General features: G+C 35.4%; 1 protein-coding gene and 1 long non-coding RNA gene across 51 annotated transcripts in view; one reads left to right on the forward strand and one right to left on the reverse strand.

Moving 5' to 3' along the window:
- camk2b1 (calcium/calmodulin-dependent protein kinase (CaM kinase) II beta 1) overlaps nt 1–18,960 on the reverse strand; it is a 99,803-nt gene that overhangs the window by 51,148 nt on the left and 29,695 nt on the right. For 28 of the 50 annotated variants that reach the window (XM_073950609.1, XM_073950619.1, XM_073950607.1 and 25 more), the window contains exons 6-9: nt 17,987–18,059; nt 3,890–3,992; nt 3,699–3,782; nt 1,686–1,780 (exon numbers count right to left, since the gene is read on the reverse strand). In XM_073950609.1, coding sequence (XP_073806710.1) covers nt 1,686–1,780; nt 3,699–3,782; nt 3,890–3,992; nt 17,987–18,059 — 355 coding nt within the window. Of the gene's footprint in view, nt 1–1,685; nt 1,781–3,698; nt 3,783–3,889; nt 3,993–9,434; nt 9,508–17,986; nt 18,060–18,960 lie in introns of all 50 variants that reach the window. The other 22 variants (NM_001271393.1, XM_009301341.5, XM_009301328.5 and 19 more) reach the window with 1 other exon arrangement.
- LOC141385798 (uncharacterized) lies at nt 13,345–16,516 on the forward strand. Its single transcript, XR_012406800.1, has 3 exons — nt 13,345–15,020; nt 15,236–15,436; nt 15,763–16,516. It is a non-coding gene; the product is annotated as an uncharacterized lncRNA (long non-coding RNA).

An 18,960-nucleotide genomic window follows, 5' to 3' on the forward strand; every position in this document is an offset into this window, starting at 1 on the left:
ACCTCTGAATAATAAAGAGACTAAGCCGAAAATAAAATAAATAAATGACACGTGCACAAACTTTTAACTCAAAATAAGTATATCTTGGAAAAAACGTAAAAGAAAATCTATTCTCTCTTTTTCAATAATTGATAAAATTGTCAAAAAGTATCAGTAATTTGAAAAAAAAAACTTAAAGGATAGTTCACAAACAAATGAAAATTTACTCGATCATGTGGTTTCAAATCTTTATAAAGTTACTTTTTTTCTGCAGAACATAAAATTTAACATTCTAAAGAAAGCTGAAACCACTGACTTCCACACAAGGAAAAACAAATACTGTGGAAGTTAGTGGTTATTGATTTCTATTTTTATTCAATATTTTAATTTGTGTTTAAAATGAAGAAAGTCAAATAGGTTTTGAACAACTGAATGGTGAGTAAATGATGACTATTTTCATTTTTGGGTAAACTATCGCCTAAAATTTCAATTATAAGCACACAGAGCAAAACCTTTCCTATTTTTTCAGACATATTATCCTTTCGTTGATTACCTGAGAACTTCAAAGTCACTAAGACTAAAAGCATTTCTTTAAGACTGTCTAAACATGAGAAATGCAATCTGCCTTTCTGTAAAATTATTTTGTTTATTATGCCCTTATTTATTTTTTGATTATTTAATTACAATTTAATTATTTTTATTATAATTTTTCAAGTGGAGTTCAGGATTTGAATTATATGAATGACGTATTGACCTTATTCTTAAGTACGGAAGTGTGCCTGTTGTCGCGATTGTCTTAGAACATCCGATTCAGTCGCCTATGGGAAAAATGACTATGAATAATAAACGGCAGAAAATGGTCAAACTACTTGCTCTACAAACAAATGTTTGCATGACTACACAGACCAAGTAGAATAATATAATAAGAAAATATCAAATTGCAACATCAAGCAGTGTAACAAGCAGTTTTTAATGTCAAAAAAAAAGAATGGAAGTGAATGTGACCGGAAGTTGCGAGACAAAAAGATTCAAATGGCAGCGCCCGCTCGTCGGCGGAGAATAAGGTGAATATTATTTTATTAATCAATGTAAATTTCTGATATGTTTTTGCGGTAAAAACGTTAGCATACACAAATACATTTTAAAGAAATGATAAGCACATGATCAGAGACTATAAGCTTAAAATAAAACAACATAAAATCTTACTGTGGTATTCTGGACTTGTTATTAAAGGGCTTTTTAGAATGTAAAAATAAAAAATAGTTTATCGTCAATATATTTCTTATTCCATAATAGTATATTTTCATCAAAAGTTGTGACTTCTTTCCTGGAATTCGAAGGAATATTAAACTAGACAGACCTGTACCAGCAGCAAGGTTCAAACACATGATTTTAAACATTATTTGAACTCATTGCGTCGCTGGAGCTTCTCTAAAAAAAAAAAAAACATCTCCTGCACTCATGTAACATTCATAAGACAGATATGTTGCACAAGCTGGATAAAATGGGAACATCAAAATGTCACAAGTGCATCTCAAAAGTCAAGATAGGACATGTGTTAGAGAAGCAACTGTATATTCATGAAGTGCATACTTGAAAAACAATGAGAGCAAATGTTAATCAGTACTATAAGTGATTGTGATAGGAAAGAAGATGAGGAAGAAAAAACAACCACAAAAGAAGTACAAAACTGGTTCAATACTCACATCGTAAGCTCCAGCTTTGATCTGTTGGTAAAGTTTGTGCTGATCCTCGTCCCAGAAAGGTGGATATCCAACCAGCAGAATGTACAGAATCACACCTTCAATTAAAAATTGGAAAAATATATTTTTAAATAAATGAAAAATTCTAATGATCGCTATAAGCAGCTATTTTAAGGCTGTTTCAGACACTTTAGGCAAGCTAAATGGTGCTGCCAGCTAATATAATTGGAGTCATATTCAAGAAAAAATTATAAAACAAATGTGGTCGCAGAGCTTCTGTGCTGTTGTTTGCTAGTAGGCTTAATTGGCGCTGTGCAGGTCAACTGAAAATAGTCACTCTCATTGAAAATGAATGGCTTCCTGTCTTTGGAAATCTGTGCCTGTCCTTTTCCTGTGTAAACATTCATTTAGAACCCTGGTGGAAAAAAGCTCTTAAACCTAGCCTTAAATTGTTCTTTTATAAGGCACTTTTAAAGAAAACAAATTATGTACAAAGTGCTGTAAAAGCAAGTGTCCAAAATCCCTGCTAAAACAAACCAGCCAGCCCAAAAAAGAAGAGAATGGAAAACCAACTTTAGCTAATAAGACCAAAAGTTGTGCTAGACTTCATTTTTGTAAAAAAATTCTGCAATAATCAACGATATTTTATGTGTAGTGATATTTTACATAACACAGACTAGCCTGGTTTCCATGACACATTTGCACAAAACTTTTGCATTGTCTTTTGAATGGGACGTCAAAATGATGCCATTTCCACCAACCAATGTTATGCGATAAAAAAAAAAATCATTTTGTGATAAGTCATCACAAAAATATAACAACGAATGTTGGTAGTTTTATATTTATCAGCCACATAAAAAATTATTTGTACTCCAGTGAAATGTTTTTTTTTTTTTTGTGCTGTTTAGTGAAGAGAATTTTTAACACTTAAAATAACAGTTTTAATAAGTGATTTTGATTATTAATTTCTTTGGTCTTAGGTGTTGAGAATACATTATATTTTACTAGTTATTTCTCAAGATACTAGTATTCAGCATAAGTGCAATTTAAAGGCTTAACTAGGAAAATTAAGTTAAATAGACAAGTTAGTTTAATTAGGCAAGCCATTGGACAAACGGCTAATAATATTCACTTTAAATAATTTTTTTAAAATTCTTTTTTTTTCCAGCCAAACTAAAAGAAATAAGACATTCACCAGAAGAACAAAAATATTATAGGAAATAATGTGGAAAAACTAAATAAATTTGGGCATCAAGAGAAAACACAAAGCAGACAGCTCTCATTTCGATTTATTTCTTAAATATTTGCAAACCATGTAGATTAACAGAGATATTGAACTGTGGCGAGTGAGAGGTACTGCAAGAATGGTATGTAAATGTTGCTGTGTATTTGATAAATGTGTCAAGTACTGTATTCTTGACACATTTGTACTGTTGTCTTTGGCTTTTTGTCCTCTGCTGCTATCAGTCTGTTCTTTTTTTTTTTAACTGTATTTTATGTATGAAAGTGTATTTAATGTTTAATGCTTAGCTTCTATTTTAGGTGTGACTTTTTAACATTCTGTAAGGGGTCTACAGATGAAAACTAGCCATTCTTGGCTAATTCTGGCACAGTAATGTTTATTAATGTGCATTGACCCTGTAAACAATTAAACTAAACTAAACTATTTGTGCAGCACTAGTTTTAAAACCTCTAAGCCAGGGGTGTCCAAACTCGGTCCTGGAGGGCCGGTGTCCTGCAGTTTTTAGTTCTAACCCCAATTAAACACACCTGAACCAGCTAATCAAGCTCTTTCTAGGTATACTAGAAACTTTCAGGAAGGCGTGTTAAAGAGAGTTGGGAGCTAAAATATGCAGGACACCGGAGTTTGGACACCCCTGCCCTAAGCTATATTTCTTCAGCAGGAGTGGTGGAGAGTTGAGTAGACCTTTTTTGATTTTGGAGCACAACACAGAGACCTCATGTTGCCCTCATCACAAGGAGCATGTGCTTGTCACTGCATTTGAGTTTATTTACCACAGGCCCAGATGTCCACTGGTTTGCCATATGCCTCCTTTCTCAGCACCTCGGGGGACAGGTAACCTGGTGTCCCGGCAAATCCTGTACGACACAGTCAAGCACACATAATTTGACATACTATACTCTATAAGGTAAAAGTAAGGTAAAATCATGTAGGAGCATCGCTCCATGCAATGTAGATTACATACCAAACCATGCCTGCTGGTCTCCCTGCACCTCAATGGCCAGTCCAAAGTCGGCCAGCTTCACAGCAGCGTTCTTGCATTTACTGGCCAAGAGCAGATTCTCTGGCTGAGGGGAAAATGAAGACAACATTTCTCCTGCCTTAAACACACTCACAAAAACAGACTCTCTGTGCATGCTGACACACTCCACAAGAATAGACCATCAGGTATCCATGTTTCTAGCATACACTCAAAGAATAGATTTTGCTGTTTGATCAAACTACATACAGCACAATTCTTGCGTTTTTTTTTTTTGGGACAACTTAATTGTTTTATGTTTAATCCACTTAAATTTGCTGGTTTGTGTTGGGACAACATAACTGAATTGTGTGGAACCCTGCATTTTCTTACGGTGTAAAACTAGCGGCCATTTAACATTGCTGATTTATACTGATTCTAGGAAATATTTGTTGAATATTGGGTTTAGAGAACTTTGAGAGCACGATGCTGCAGAAAACACTGTGTTTGTCTTGAGCGGTAAGAAGGGAATGCGTGAGTGCGCGTGTTTTCCTCCCAACTGACCCAGATTATCTAGCCTCATTATTCTCTGTCACTGATGGATGCTAATAATGTGATATCCCCTCAAGTGCCTGTGATGCTTCCACTAGCACAGGCTTGACACCATCTTATAAATCATAATGCTAGCAACTCTATAAATGCAGGCTAACAAACCGAATACACACCAGTCTCTCACACACATACACACACCTTAAGCACTGCACCAGATATTCAAATCTCAAACAGATTTCCCTGCATTGCAGTGTCTGGAGGATCTAACATCTACTTCCCTCACTCTTGTTTTTCACATTGTCGACTGCAAGTACAACGACCAAAGAGCTACACTGTAAAAAAATATCAGTAAGTTAGCAGTGATTCATGTTTTTATTTTTCACGTTTTTTTATGCATTTAAATTGCATGTTGGGACCTAGATTTTTCTTCCAACAACTTTTAACCTTGAGGAAAAAAAGACTTTTAGTAACATTTTTAATAGTTTAAAGAGATATATTGTCTGGGTTATTTAACATTTTTCTGTTATTTTACAGACTTGTTGCTCTCTATATTAGCTGTTACACACAATATTATTTCCAACTACTCAAATGTCAATAAAAGTCACTTTGTCGTATAGTTGAATATTCAACATCAATAGTCAACAGAGCAGAGATCAAGCTCCCATAATTCAATTCACATAGGTAAATAAACTAATTTTATAGTGCATGATGGAAAAAAACATGTACACTGCTGTCTAAACACCATGTGATTATAAAACTATAATTTAAAAACATATACATACACACACACATCTACACACACACACACACACACACACACACACACACACACACACACACACACACACACACACACACATATATATATATATATATATATATACACACACACACACACACACACACACACACACACACACACACACACACACACACACACACACACACACACACACACACACACACACACACACACACACACACACACACACACACACACACACACACACACACACACACTTTTTTTTCAACGTTCTGTAAAATAAGCTAATAATAGGTGTGTGAATGTATATTTAAAAGTATTATTTGTATATTTGTGTGTGATTCTGTTGTTTTTTAGCCTATTTATACGAGACTTCACGTTATTTATGTTTTACAATTCCTAAATACCTTGATTTTTGTGTACAACATATATACAGGTTTACAAAATGCTATCCTAATTACCTTGAAATTAAATATTTTGATCTCACAAGTTTTGTTCATTTTCTTCTCTTAGTCCCTTTATTAATCAGGGGTCACCACAGCGGAATAAACTGCCAACAACTTATCCAGCACGTTGTTATGCAGCAGATGCCCTTCCAGCTGTAACCCATCACTGGAAAACATCCATACACATTCACACACACTGGACACACTTTAGCTTACCCAATTCACCTACCCCACGTCCTTGGACTTGTGGGGGAAACCGGAGCACCCGGAGGAAACCCACGCAAATACAGGGAGAACATACAAACTCCACATAGAAATGCCAACTGACCCAGCTGAGGCTCGAACCAGCGACCTTCTTGCTGTGAGGCGACAGCACTATCTACTGCGCCAACGCCTCGCCCTCATAAGTTTCAGTGACAATTCATTTTATAGAACTTTTAAAGCTGTAGATAAACAAAGTGACTTTTACTGAGATTGTTAGTTTGAAACTATATATTGTTTGGGCTGATCATGAAAACTATGGTACAAAAAGTGGGCAATGAGTATATTTATAAAAACTACCAGACAAAAGTCTTGTTGATCCTAGTTGTAATAGCAACAAACAATAAGTTGACTTCTAGTTGATCATTTGGAAAAGTGGCAGAAAGTAGATTTTTCTGATGAATCATCTGTTGCACTGCATCCCAATCATGACAAATGCTGCAGAAGACCTATAGGAACCCGAATGGACCCAAGATTCTCAGAGAAATTGGTCAAGTTTGGTGAAGGAAAAAAACATGGTTTGTTCCACATCAAAGTTCCTGAAAGCAAAGAAGGTCAAGGTGATCCAGGATTGGCCAGCTCAGGCACCAGACATTAAACTTAATGAGCATGTCTGGGGTAAGATGAAGGAGGAGGCATTAAAGATGAATCCAAAGAATTTTGATAAAATCTGGGAGTCCTGCAAGAATGCTTTCTTCGTCATTTCAGATGACTTTAATAATTAATTATTTGAGTCACTGCAGAGATGTATGGATGTAGTCCTCCAAGCTCATGGCAGTCATACACAATATTAACCCTTCTTCCACTGCACCATGACTTTATATTCTATACTGTACATTATTTCTGTTAAGTGACAAGACTTTAGTCTAAGCAAAGTCAGGCCTCACTGTCCTAATTAAATAATTAAAAATCAACGCATAATCATTTTTTATTTTGGTAAAATAAGCATAATCTAAAGGCCTTTGCCTTTCATATAAGTCACTTCTGATTCAAAATGATCAACTAGAAGTCAAGTTATTATTTGTTGCTGCTAAAACTTAGACAAGTCTTTTGTCAGGTAGTGTAAATATATATTTTTGTTATTTTACAGAAGCATTTCTTATGCATTCAAAGTAATAAATGCATCTATAGATTGCAATGCAGAGCCAATTTGGCACATTTATTTTTATTCAATGAGTATCTACTTTCATTGTTATCGCTGTTCCATAATTCTTTTACAAAATCACCCCAACAACAACATCTAGATTTTGTCTCCATCTCCTCCGATAAAGAATAGAAAAGTAGAGTGCTGCCAAAAAATACTAATATTAAAAACGAAGAAGAAAAAAAGCAAAAGAAAAAGGAGGTTAAACATGCACGCTGCTGAGGGCTGGAACACCGGGAGCTAATCCCAGCCTTAAAGCTCAGTGGTGGGAGGAATTTTGATGAACAGCACCCTCTGAGAGCAAATCTAGCAAAGAAGATCTGCCAAAAAGCTCTCTCCAGCACTATTTCATGAACGCATAACCTCTGCAGTAAAATCCATAGCTTGACTTCCGCACTAAAATCTCTCCATCATGTGCACAGCTAAAGTACATGTTTACATGTGTACGCTGATAACCACACACACACACATACACATGGTAAACTGGTTAAATTGGTTAAGCTCCCTAGTTTAGCATGTCTATTTTTGTGTCCGTTTATGTGTGTGCTGCTCTTTTCTGCAGTGGCTTTCCTGTCATGCCTACTCAGATTCCTGCTGTGGAGAAGCGTGTGCCCCAAGCTTCCATTTAAAAGGGCACTCCAGTGTGGGCAGACACTGATAGCGTGAAACCAGAGTGCTGGTACTGTCAGAGTCGAGTATGAAGCTGACCGCAGCAACACCGTTTAGAGCTTTCACCTGATTTCTTTTTCTGGAAACTGCTACACTTACAACTGAAGTTTAAATCAGATCTATACCAATACATTATGTTGTTTCTGTACATTTTCTAAATAGAATAGTTGATTTGAGTAAAATTCATTTTGAAAAGCTGAAATGGCTCTGCATCTACTTAGCTAGCAATACTGTACTTAGATCAGCCATGATACTTGAGCATGATGTGCCTGAATTGAACCAAAAAGCACCAAAATTGATGCTAAAGTATATGAATAAACAATTTAAGTCATTTTGATGCCAAATTTTACAACATCTGATTTTAAAAACATAATTTGTATAATAGAAGGCATCGGGAAAAGTAAATAAATAAATAAAAATCTACAACACTTTAATGAAATGCTGCAATTATGTAAAGTTTAATCAGCTAAGAGGTCAGGTAGTGATGCATTGATCTACTCACAAGTGCATAATTCATGAAACTGCTGAATGTAGTAAAATTTGAAAGAACATATTTTATGTTTTCTCCTCAGAGCAAAGACTACACTGTGTTTCTTCAATGAAAACCTTTTAAAGAATAATATTGGTGGATTAATAATTAGTTCAGATTTCAGCATCTGGCAGCAAAGTATATATAAAAGACATATATATCAGGATGTAACGTTGACTGTTCAGACTCAAATAATTAAAGCATACAATACAAAGTGCATAATTTTTTCAAATCACTATAAAGGATTTGTGCGTTCTGAAGAAAACCTGCAGATAAACATGTGATATAACATTACAGATACACAGTTCAAAAACCACTTTCACATGCAAATGAGACAAAGACGAGACAAACATGCAAAACTTTAAAAAAACAATTTCTATAATCATTACAACAGAAAAACATGCAGCATTCATTCTGAAGCACTTTCCAAGCATCACCCTTTTCCACTAACAAACCGCAAAGCATTAATTACATGTCCACACAGAAGGCATAGGCGCTTCTTGGCAGTCAAGATAAGCAGGCTAATTTATGAGCGGCGCTTTGCTCTGTAATCAAACTGCAAAAGCATGCTAGGTAGCGTGACATTAGTCGAATTATATCTAGGAACAACATTTCCCAGAAGCACGCTGCATTTTAGAGGAAGTCAAAGGTCAGAAGGGAGCAGTCAAATACCATTACGGTGCACTCAAACCTGGACATGATGACTGGTCTGGGACCCTGATGTCTACACTGACTCTCTAAGAGCAGTCTAGATTAAAGTTACATTGTCGTGCTTTATTAAATTTGGCCTATATTCCTATTTCAGAAGTTTCTACTTGGATGTTTCTTTAAAGTGCACAAGAGACATTAGTTCTCATTGAAAAAATGAAGGTTGCTCTTTAATCAGTCCCAGTAGCATGACCTTACCTGAACATTCATGATAGTGAATTGATCACCAGCAATGGCCACAAACAGCAACACAAACACGCGTTTGCTGCGCACTATCACTGTGTGAATCCAGACTGACCTCCAATGCAAAGAATTTTTCCAGCAATTTTCATAATAAAAAAACCAAACCTGCTATTATGTCAGTCTTCGTTAAATCGACACAGCGGTAGTCACAGATTTCCAAATGAACCAACTTTCATGAGCACATATACTTGTTTACACACTTGAAGGACAGCGATGACATCACATTCGTCACTTACCTTCAGGTCTCGGTGCACCACACCCATTTGATGGCAGTGAAGCACCGCCTCCAGGATCTGCTGGATGCAGTGACTGCATGCAAACAGCAGGGGGCGCAGGTTAGTCTGAGCAGCGCCACAGTCACGTGCACAGGCCAAGAGGCGAGGGGGATTTGGGGAAGGTAAAAGTGTCAAAGGGAAGGGGCTGGGCATCTCTCTAGACTCTAGCCTTGCCTCCATGTAACTAAATACTAGTATAAATTTACAAAAATAGCAACCCCTTTAACAAAAAAAAAAACAAAAAAAAAAAAACTGAGCTTGATTTCACTTATTGTTAAACAGCAAAAACATCAAAAAATTAGGTCCATGGAAGCAATGCTGTAAGCCCACTGAGAGTTTAGGAATGATTGTTCTTAATTTCTTTTGTTGAGAAATTGTCAATTGAGCACATGAGAATTTGACTGAATCGTTAGCAGAGCCCTATTGTATCAAAAAACATAGTAGTAAATGAGATAATAGTTTCAAACATTTTTAAATGCAGTGTACGTTTTACTACTATGAACAACTTAATTGGATTTTTAGGGGTCTATTCACTCAAGGAAAATCCATTAGTTCCATTAGTTCTCTTGCTTTTTTGTGCATTTTGTGCGCTTCACTTTAAAGGCTGATTTATACTTTCACCTGGCACAGCGTCACAGACCTCTGCTGACTGTGCGTGCACCTCACCAAACGGATGAGGCTTTTATACTTGACGTGTTCGTTGTGATATTCTTTAAAACGGCATGGGGCAGTCAAAGGAAACTCACTGTAAAAACAAACGGATAAACATAGAAGTAGAAAGTTTCCGGAACTACGTCATATCATTAATATCATTCAAAACTTTTTTATAAAAAAAAAATATTATTAATAATAATAATAATAAAATATTTTTAAAAGATTTATAAATATATATATATTAGTTTTTTTTTACCAAACTTTGATGCATCACTTGCTTTTGTTCTTATCTTGGAGGACAGGTCTACCTATTAAAGTTTATTAAAATATTGAAGAAAAAAGAACGTGGGTTGCTCTACAAATATTTTTATTATGGCAGAAGGTAGACACATTACTGTCTGACTAGTTTGTGTCTTCTACTTGTTTGCTAAAACTTAATAATGCCTACATTCCTGATCATCATCACCAATAAAGCCTAGAAAAACAGGCCATCAGTATATTGTAAACCAATTCTAATATTCTTTTCCAGTTATCAAAGAAATTATTTTACTTCATTTTAGTTATAGTTTAGTTTTAGTTTAGTTTAGTTTAGTTCCACTTTTGCCATGGCCTCTTTTTGGTTTTAACAAACATATCCCTCAAATTTTTCTAAACTTTAACAAAAACGTTCCTCCTTTCTTGCTGCTGTTGCAATTTCCAACCAAGAATTATTAACCATCAGGTTATCCATATGATCATGCATGGACTGTTCATAGAGATGTCTGTACAGGTGTACCCGTTTTAGACAAAATATCTTAAAATTGATTCATATTTAACTCAAAATAAATTTGGTGCCACACAAACTGTTCGCTCGAGTATGAAAAAATTGTGCACTCTGCCAGTCGAAATCATGTCGTGCACACCCAAAGCGAACCTCTGCAAACATGGCAAAGGCATCACAGTCCTTGCGCACAATCATGCAAACTAGCGAAAGGGTTGTGTATAAATCAGCCTTTACACTGCACTTTTGTAAAGTGAAGCAGAAACCACTAAACAAAACCAAGCGTGTGATAAAGTCAGTTGTTTATTGGACAGAAATGCCTGCACTTCTGGGGCGTGGTGTCTGCCGTGCAACAATCAGATGCAATGTCTAAAGAACCGCTACTGACAAACTTTTGCTGTAGTTCTGAGGGACTGTTCACATATCATGTCTTTTGCTCGCACATGTTCTTTAATTAGACGAACGCAAAGAAATGTTCATATTTAGTCAAATGTAAAACAGTCAAACACCACAACATCTTTCTCTTTTACCAAGAAATAAACTTGCATCAGAACTAGAGCTGTGGCATAGACTGGGATTTGTTGGTGGTGATACATTAGAGCATGTGGCTGATGATTGCTTAGCAATGGCAGACACCACGAGTGCACGACTCAAACTACAGGATCCAGATTGAGGTCACACCTTAAACAAGGGGCGTCAAACTCAGATCTTGGAGGGCCGCAGCCCTGCACAGTTTAGTTCCAAACCTGCTTCAACACACTTGCCTACAAGTTTCAAACAAGCCTGAAGGACTCAATTAGTTTGATCAGGTGTGTTTAATTAGGGTTGGATGTAAACTGTGCACAGCTCCAGACCTCCAGGAACCAAGTTTGACACCGGTGCCTTAAACCATACTAGAGTTTATTTGAGGGTCAAGACCACCTCTGCAGCTGGGTCTCAGTCGGTTTGTTAGATGTGCACCCGAGTGCAATTTTTGTATTCAAGACTTTACCTACACACTAAAAATTGTGTATTTTGACAGAGTGGTTGTCATAACCAATAATAAAAACAGTGTAATCCAAATAAGGCTTTAGGTGTTTACATGACCTAGACACAACCAATTATAATCATAAATTCTAAATCATACATGTATATTCAATCTGACTTATTAAACAATTTTTTATGCCAATGTAATGTAATCTACAACATTATGGCAGCTTCCTTTACCCTCTGGAGGTTTGCTAATTGCTTCTTGCAGCTTTACTCTGCTCTTCCCCAGAGCAGTAAAAGAGGTTCTCAGAAATTAAATTATAGATGAACACAACTGTACTTCTATACAGCATTTGACAAAATATAGTGACATAAGCTTGTAACATGGTTTAAGTGCATGTTTTATAGCAGCAAATATGAGCTGGTTGAAAAGAAAGTCCTGTTTGTTGTTTTGCACTAGAACGGTCTAGTCAGGGAAAAGTGCAGGCATGATGGTTTCGTTATTTAACATCTCAAAACAATATTTGACACCCAAGTGACAATACACTGAGGGTCAGTGTGGTGTGTGGAGAAATAGGTGACAGCAATTGTGCATATCAATTAATGCAGTAAATGGCTCTCTGGATTAAAGCTATACTAATATACAGCACATCCCTTGAGTGAGTCGTTTGAAGAGGGAAAAATCCCCAATAAGTGGGCTTTAAAGCTGTTCTAGAATCACACAGCACATGGAGAGTGAACAGTATGTAGACTTGTGAGGAAAAAAAGTGAGAGCTGTGTGTGTGAGAATGAAATTAACTGCAGGGAAATCGAAAGTGGCATATTCACCTACTCTGTGATTCAGAAGTTTAGGGTTTGAATTATTTGACAAATCCATGCCTTAATTCAGCAATTAATTTGTGAACATAAAAGTCAAATAAAGACAACTATAACAATGCATCATATTTATATAAATGCTTTATTTTTTTAATGCATTTTAGAATTTAGGTGAACAATCAAAAAGAGTAACGAGTTCCACAAAATTTGGCTGTGCAATTATTTTTTAAATGTAAAAATTGACATATTAATACACATTTGTTAAGGATTGTGTGACACTGAACGCTGCATTAATGACAGAAAATTTAGCTTTGCCATCACAGGGATTTAAAAAAAAAAAAAAAAAGATAAAGTTATTTTAACTTGTAATAATGATAATAATAATAACATTTTAATAGTAAAAACTGTATTTGTTTATTATTACTGTGATATTACTGTTTTTTTTTTATATTATTAGGGTATCATAAATTATTACCCCAGCCACACTTTTAATTAACTTTCAGAAGGATTAGAAAGTCTTGAAGAATTAAAAATTCATTATGGAAATCAAATGCATTTCAGCTAAATATAAATGTTATAATGAAAGGCATATTTTAATATAGGCTTTTTAAAAGTAGCCTAACATTAAATTTAATAAAAGCTCCAAAAGTAATTTGCACTTTTTTTTTTTTTGGAATCAAGCTTTGCATTGGACACTATTACCCTTGAAGCAAATTTCATAAGTCCAATCAATATTAAGTAGCCATTTTACAGACCCTTTATCCAAATCGAATGGCAAAGTTATACCATGAAATTTAAGAAGACACCATTTAATTTTTAATTAGAATCATTTCAATGATTGGTCAAAAATATATAACCATATTTACAGTTGGAGTCAGAATAATTAGCCCCCCTTTAATTTCTTTTTTAAATATTTCCCAAATGATGTTTAACAGAGCAAGAACATTTTTCACAGTATGTCTGATAATATTTATTTTCTTCTGGGGAAAGTCTTATTCATTTTATTTCGCCTGGAATAAAAGCAGTTTTGAATATTTTAAAAGCCATATTAAGGTCACTATTATTAGCCCCTTTAAGCTATACATATTTTTTCGATAGTCTACAGAACAAATCATCATTATACAACAACTTGCCTAATTACCCTAACCTGCCTAGTTAACCCAATTAACCTAGTTAAGCCTTAAAATGTCACTTTCAACTGTATAGAAGTGTCTTAAAGAATATCTAGTCAAATATTATTTACTGTCTATCATGGCAAAGATAAAATAAATCCGTTATTATAAATGAGCCATCAAAACAAGTATGTTTAGAAATGTGTAGAAAAAAATCTTCTCTTCGTTAAACAGAAATTGGGGAAAAAAATAAACAGGGGACTAATAATTCTGACTTCAACTGTATAAGATCACTCTGTCAATATGTTCTGCCATAGAAAGGCAAAAATCAGTATAAAAGTTCTGACATAAAAGCGGAAGCCATTTAAAGCAATCTAGTCTTAATGACCATATTTAATCTTTAACGCAGCGTTCTGAGCTGCATTACTGATAGGGACAGTGCTGCATAAATAACGTTATAGCTGCGATTATTATTATCCATGTGCAGTGTGTGCTGCATATGTGTAAAGTTCTGGCATGGCAGTAAAGTTCAGGGCTGTAAATTAAAGTGCTGCATTCACTTTCTAAATGTCTCAGATTAAAAGAGCGTGGAGCATGACATACGGTCATGGCTTATGTGTAAGACAGGACACCTCAGAATAAAACCCATTACTGAGAGTCTGTTTACGCTGCCTTTAAATTCATGAATGCATATAGTAATATTTCTATATATAAATATATTAAAAACATGTAAGGTTTTGTGCATTTATCATCGCGCGCCTATGTGTGTGTATTTCTTCACACCTCCCCCAGTGTCAGCTGCTGATCGTGGCTGCTCTGCAAGAGTAGATGTGTGTGTGTGTGTGTGTGTGTGTGTGTGTGTGTGTGTGTGTGTGTGTGTGTGTGTGTGTGTGATTTTGTGTGCGAGCAAGTGAATGTGTGTAGTGGTGCGACAGGAAGTGTCACTGTGTTTCAGCACAAAATCTCCAGTCGAAAGAACTGCTGTGGACATCAAAATGTCTAAAAATGTACCGAAACCCACAGGGCTGCATTCTCTAACACTCGCTTTATATAAAGTAGGGCCGTACACATAATTGAATCATGATATTATAGAGTAGTGTCTATGAATATTAATGTACAAAAAGAGAAATGAAGTTGATATACAGTTTGTCTTATTCAAGAATGCAAGATGCTTGTTTTGTTTTCAGGGTCTATCATCGATCTATATAACATACAAACACATTAACTTCATCTCCAGTGACGTTCAGAGAGTTTCCCCATGATAATTTAGTTTTTTGATCAATGATAAATTTTTTGTTTTTGTTTTTACACATTATTTTGAAAAATGTAATTTTGTATTTCATATTGTTTTATGTAGTTCCTGTTACATTTTTGCATATAGCATGAATCACATGCAACTAACCATATTGTAAGTACATGTAGTCAATTCACATTACTACTTAAATGTATAGTTTCATATAATCATAAAAAAAAGCAGAAAAATGAAAAATCAACAGAAATTCTGAAAAATAATATAAACATTTTCACTTTCAGAATGTTTATATTAAAAGTTGTAAAAAATTTCAATTGATCAGACATGACTGACTATGTTTACATGGACACCAGTAATCAAATAATTGCCTTAATCTGAATAACACAATAATATGATTTAGGTCAGTGGTTCTCAAACTGTGGTACGTGTACCACTAGTGGTACGCAGGCTTCCTTCTAGTGGTACGTGGAGGAATGAAATATGTCATGTACATGCTACACATATTTCAAAATTTATTAAAAATGATGTATATAATATGCCATATGGCATATAGCCTATATTTCTGAGGTAATCTGCCACGTTTTTTTAACTGTGCAGGGTTGTAGCTGCTTTACTGGGCCTACTACACTACTGTATTTCAATATTGTTCATTTTGGTGGTACTTGGAGAGACTATTTTTTTCTGAGGTGGTACTTGATGAAAAAAGTTTGAGACCCACTGATTTAGGTGTTTAAAGGAGTTGCTTTTTAAACGTTGCTCTTATGATCCGTTTACATGTTTGTTGACTTTGAGTGTACTCACACTATGTACAGTTGCCTTAAACTGTGCTCAAGCATGCTTGTCCCCCCTCCCCTCTCCTCTTTTCTCCCCCGATCGCCTGCACTCATACTGCATCTGAGCTAGAGCACGCTTAAGTCAACAATGATCTGGTCTTACACATTCTCTAACACTCACTTTATATAAAGTGAACTGAACTGCGCCTGAGCCAGATTCAGAGCACCCACACTCCTCAAACAAACTTGGATAGCATAATGTGAGTGCGCCCTTTAACTGCAGTTTGACACTTTTACTTTTATTCAGGAACATTTCATGCATGCCCCTGTGACAAACGAGATATTGGATGAGAGTATGAACTGCTGAAAGAGTGTTGTTTTAATGGAAGTTCATACCGCATGCGGAATGGAAGAAAACAAAACTCGGCATTTCACGAGATGTCTGTGGTCTGCACTGACTCGGTAGGTGCAAAGAATGTCAAACAACCATGTGTGAGTGTGTGTGTGTGTGTGTGTGTGGACTATCCTGTCGCAAAACACAGCGAAAAGTCCTACACGATGGTAATAGTTTGATTAAGGTGTTTACATGTCTGTACTGCATTTTAATAATGCGACTAAAATTGGCATACACCTTGGCATACACTTGGCATACACTTAATTTAATTTCTCTTTAGTGCGATTATGACCTTAAACAGATTAAATTGATCAAAAAAAAAAAAAAAAAAATCGCCGTTTACATAGTAGACTCTTAATTAGAGAATTGTCTTAATAGTATTACAATTATTAGATTATTGGTGTCCATGTAAACACACAAACTGTTGACCATTAAAATAAAAACAAAAAAATACCACTTTAGGCCCTTTTAAACTCAAATAATAGGGGAAAATAAAAATTTAAAGGGCCAGAATACCTTAAACCAGTGTTTCTCAACTGGTGGGTCGCGACCCAAAAGTGGGTCATGGGAACATTTTCAGTAGGTCGCGGAGTGTGTGGTCAAAATAAAAAACAAAAGTTAAATATTTTACTTAATTTGCTTATATCGGACTTTTATTTTGAAATGCGTGCGCGACAATCCTACCGTTTGACATGTGAAATTTCATTTCATGTCATATATATATATATATATATATACATATATACATATATATATATATATATATTTATATATATATATATATATATATATATATATATATATATATATATATATATATATATATATATATATATATATATTGACAACAAAAAAGACTTAATAGCCTCTGTGTCATATGTAGTGAGGTGCTCTCATAAGAGTATGAAACCTTCTAAATTAAAACAACATTTAGAAACCAGAAAACATGTTTTATTTCCAGTTTATTGTTAACAGTATTTGTCGTTTTTACTTTGTAATAATTCTATAATTTGATCCATTTTATTAAATGAAAGCAATAAAACAGTGTTTATTTGTAAGTCTTGGTGAATTTCTTATGATGTATCGGTCACTACTTGTTTATGTTAACAAAAAAATACAAATTAAGTATAATTCCTATAATTGTATTATAGTTCCAGAAAATTTGGGTTGCGGCTTAATGACCATGTTAAAATGTGGGTCCCATGGCCAAACCAGTTGAGAACCCCAGCCTTAAACAACCACTTTGACAAACAAAACAGTACAATACAAACCCTCTAACAAAATATATAGTACAAAAGAACCAATAGAATACTTTAAACACAGAGTTTGTGAATTGAAATGTCATTTAAGGTATAGCTCTGTTATCATTTACTCACCCTTATGCCTTCCCAAACCTGTCTGACTTACTTTCTTCTGTGTGCATGCAAAGAAATGCGTCCAGGCTTGGAAAAACTAAAGGAGCGTAAATGATACAAGAAATTCCTTTTTTGGGGGTAAACCATCTTACTTCAAAAGTAAGAGAAATTGAAGCTGTAAAGAAAACCTCAAACGCAAATAATAACCCAGTTTTGATCATCTACATGACAGCGTCAAGCTAAAACTCAAGCATAGGAAGTGAGGATTCGGGAAAAGCAGTCAATGGATTAAGGGAAGCCCATGATGCCAAACACATAAAGACAGACATAAAGACAGACAAGACGGGCTACAGCTACACACAAAGACAGGAGCAAGCAGGAGCAAACGGACAGGCCATACACAGGCAGTGTGGGAGCTACATACTGACCTTCAGGTCCCTGTGCACTATGTCATGTTGGTGAATATGATGGACACTGTCTAGAATCTGATGGATACAGTGACTGTGAAGACAAAACGGAATAGAAAAAAAAGAGGAGAAGAGGGAGAGTGAGGGAATGAGAGGTGATGGGGGAAGATGCGAGGATGGATGGAGTGAAATCAAACGATTGTGCGATGACGGAGTGGAAGTGATGGAGTAGACCAGGTATGAATGAGAGATTGAATGGAGTGGCGTGTGTGGAAGATGGAGCGAGAGGGAAGTGAATGGTGGAGGTGAAGAGACAGAACCATTTAGACGTGAGACACACAACTGTCAACAACAAGAACAACATCAGTAAGAAGACAGAAGAGAGAAGGAGAAGGGATGTGAGGAGAAAACAAGTGTAGTGAGTGAATGTGCATGTGTGTCTGTGTGTGAGAAAATGCTGGTGTGGTGCTTTGCTGTAAATGTATAGTGTCTTTGAAAGGCAATCACACACTAGACACACAAATATGTATCATACACAGACATGTATTATGTAATATATTGCTGAAATTTAGTAAATATTTATTGTAAATATTGCTGAAATTTTTTTTGTCACCAAGGCTGCATTTATTTAATCAAAAAAGCATTTGCATAAAAAAACTGTTTGCTATTTCATAGTGCCCCATTATGGTATTTAAAGGGCCATGAAACCCCCCTCTTTCAGTTCAAGTCTACCTCAGAATTAAAAATAAATAAATAAATGCTGAGATGGGCTTGGTGTTGTTCCCTGAGCAGAGGGAAGAGTGGGCAAGGCCGGCAGAGCAAGGATAAAAGAGGGGAGTAAACAACTGTTAGTTAGCTCACAACATAAGACACAAACTGTGAGGAGACCCCGGATTTTATAGTTTACAAAGTTAAAATGCAAATAAATAAACAGTAAGTAATTTAATGCCCTGCTACATACAGTATTCATAATTTCATATTCACAAAACCACAAT

Source organism: Danio rerio, chromosome 5 (genome assembly GCF_049306965.1).
Source record: "Danio rerio strain Tuebingen ecotype United States chromosome 5, GRCz12tu, whole genome shotgun sequence".
In the NCBI taxonomy this organism is placed as follows: domain Eukaryota; kingdom Metazoa; phylum Chordata; class Actinopteri; order Cypriniformes; family Danionidae; genus Danio; species Danio rerio.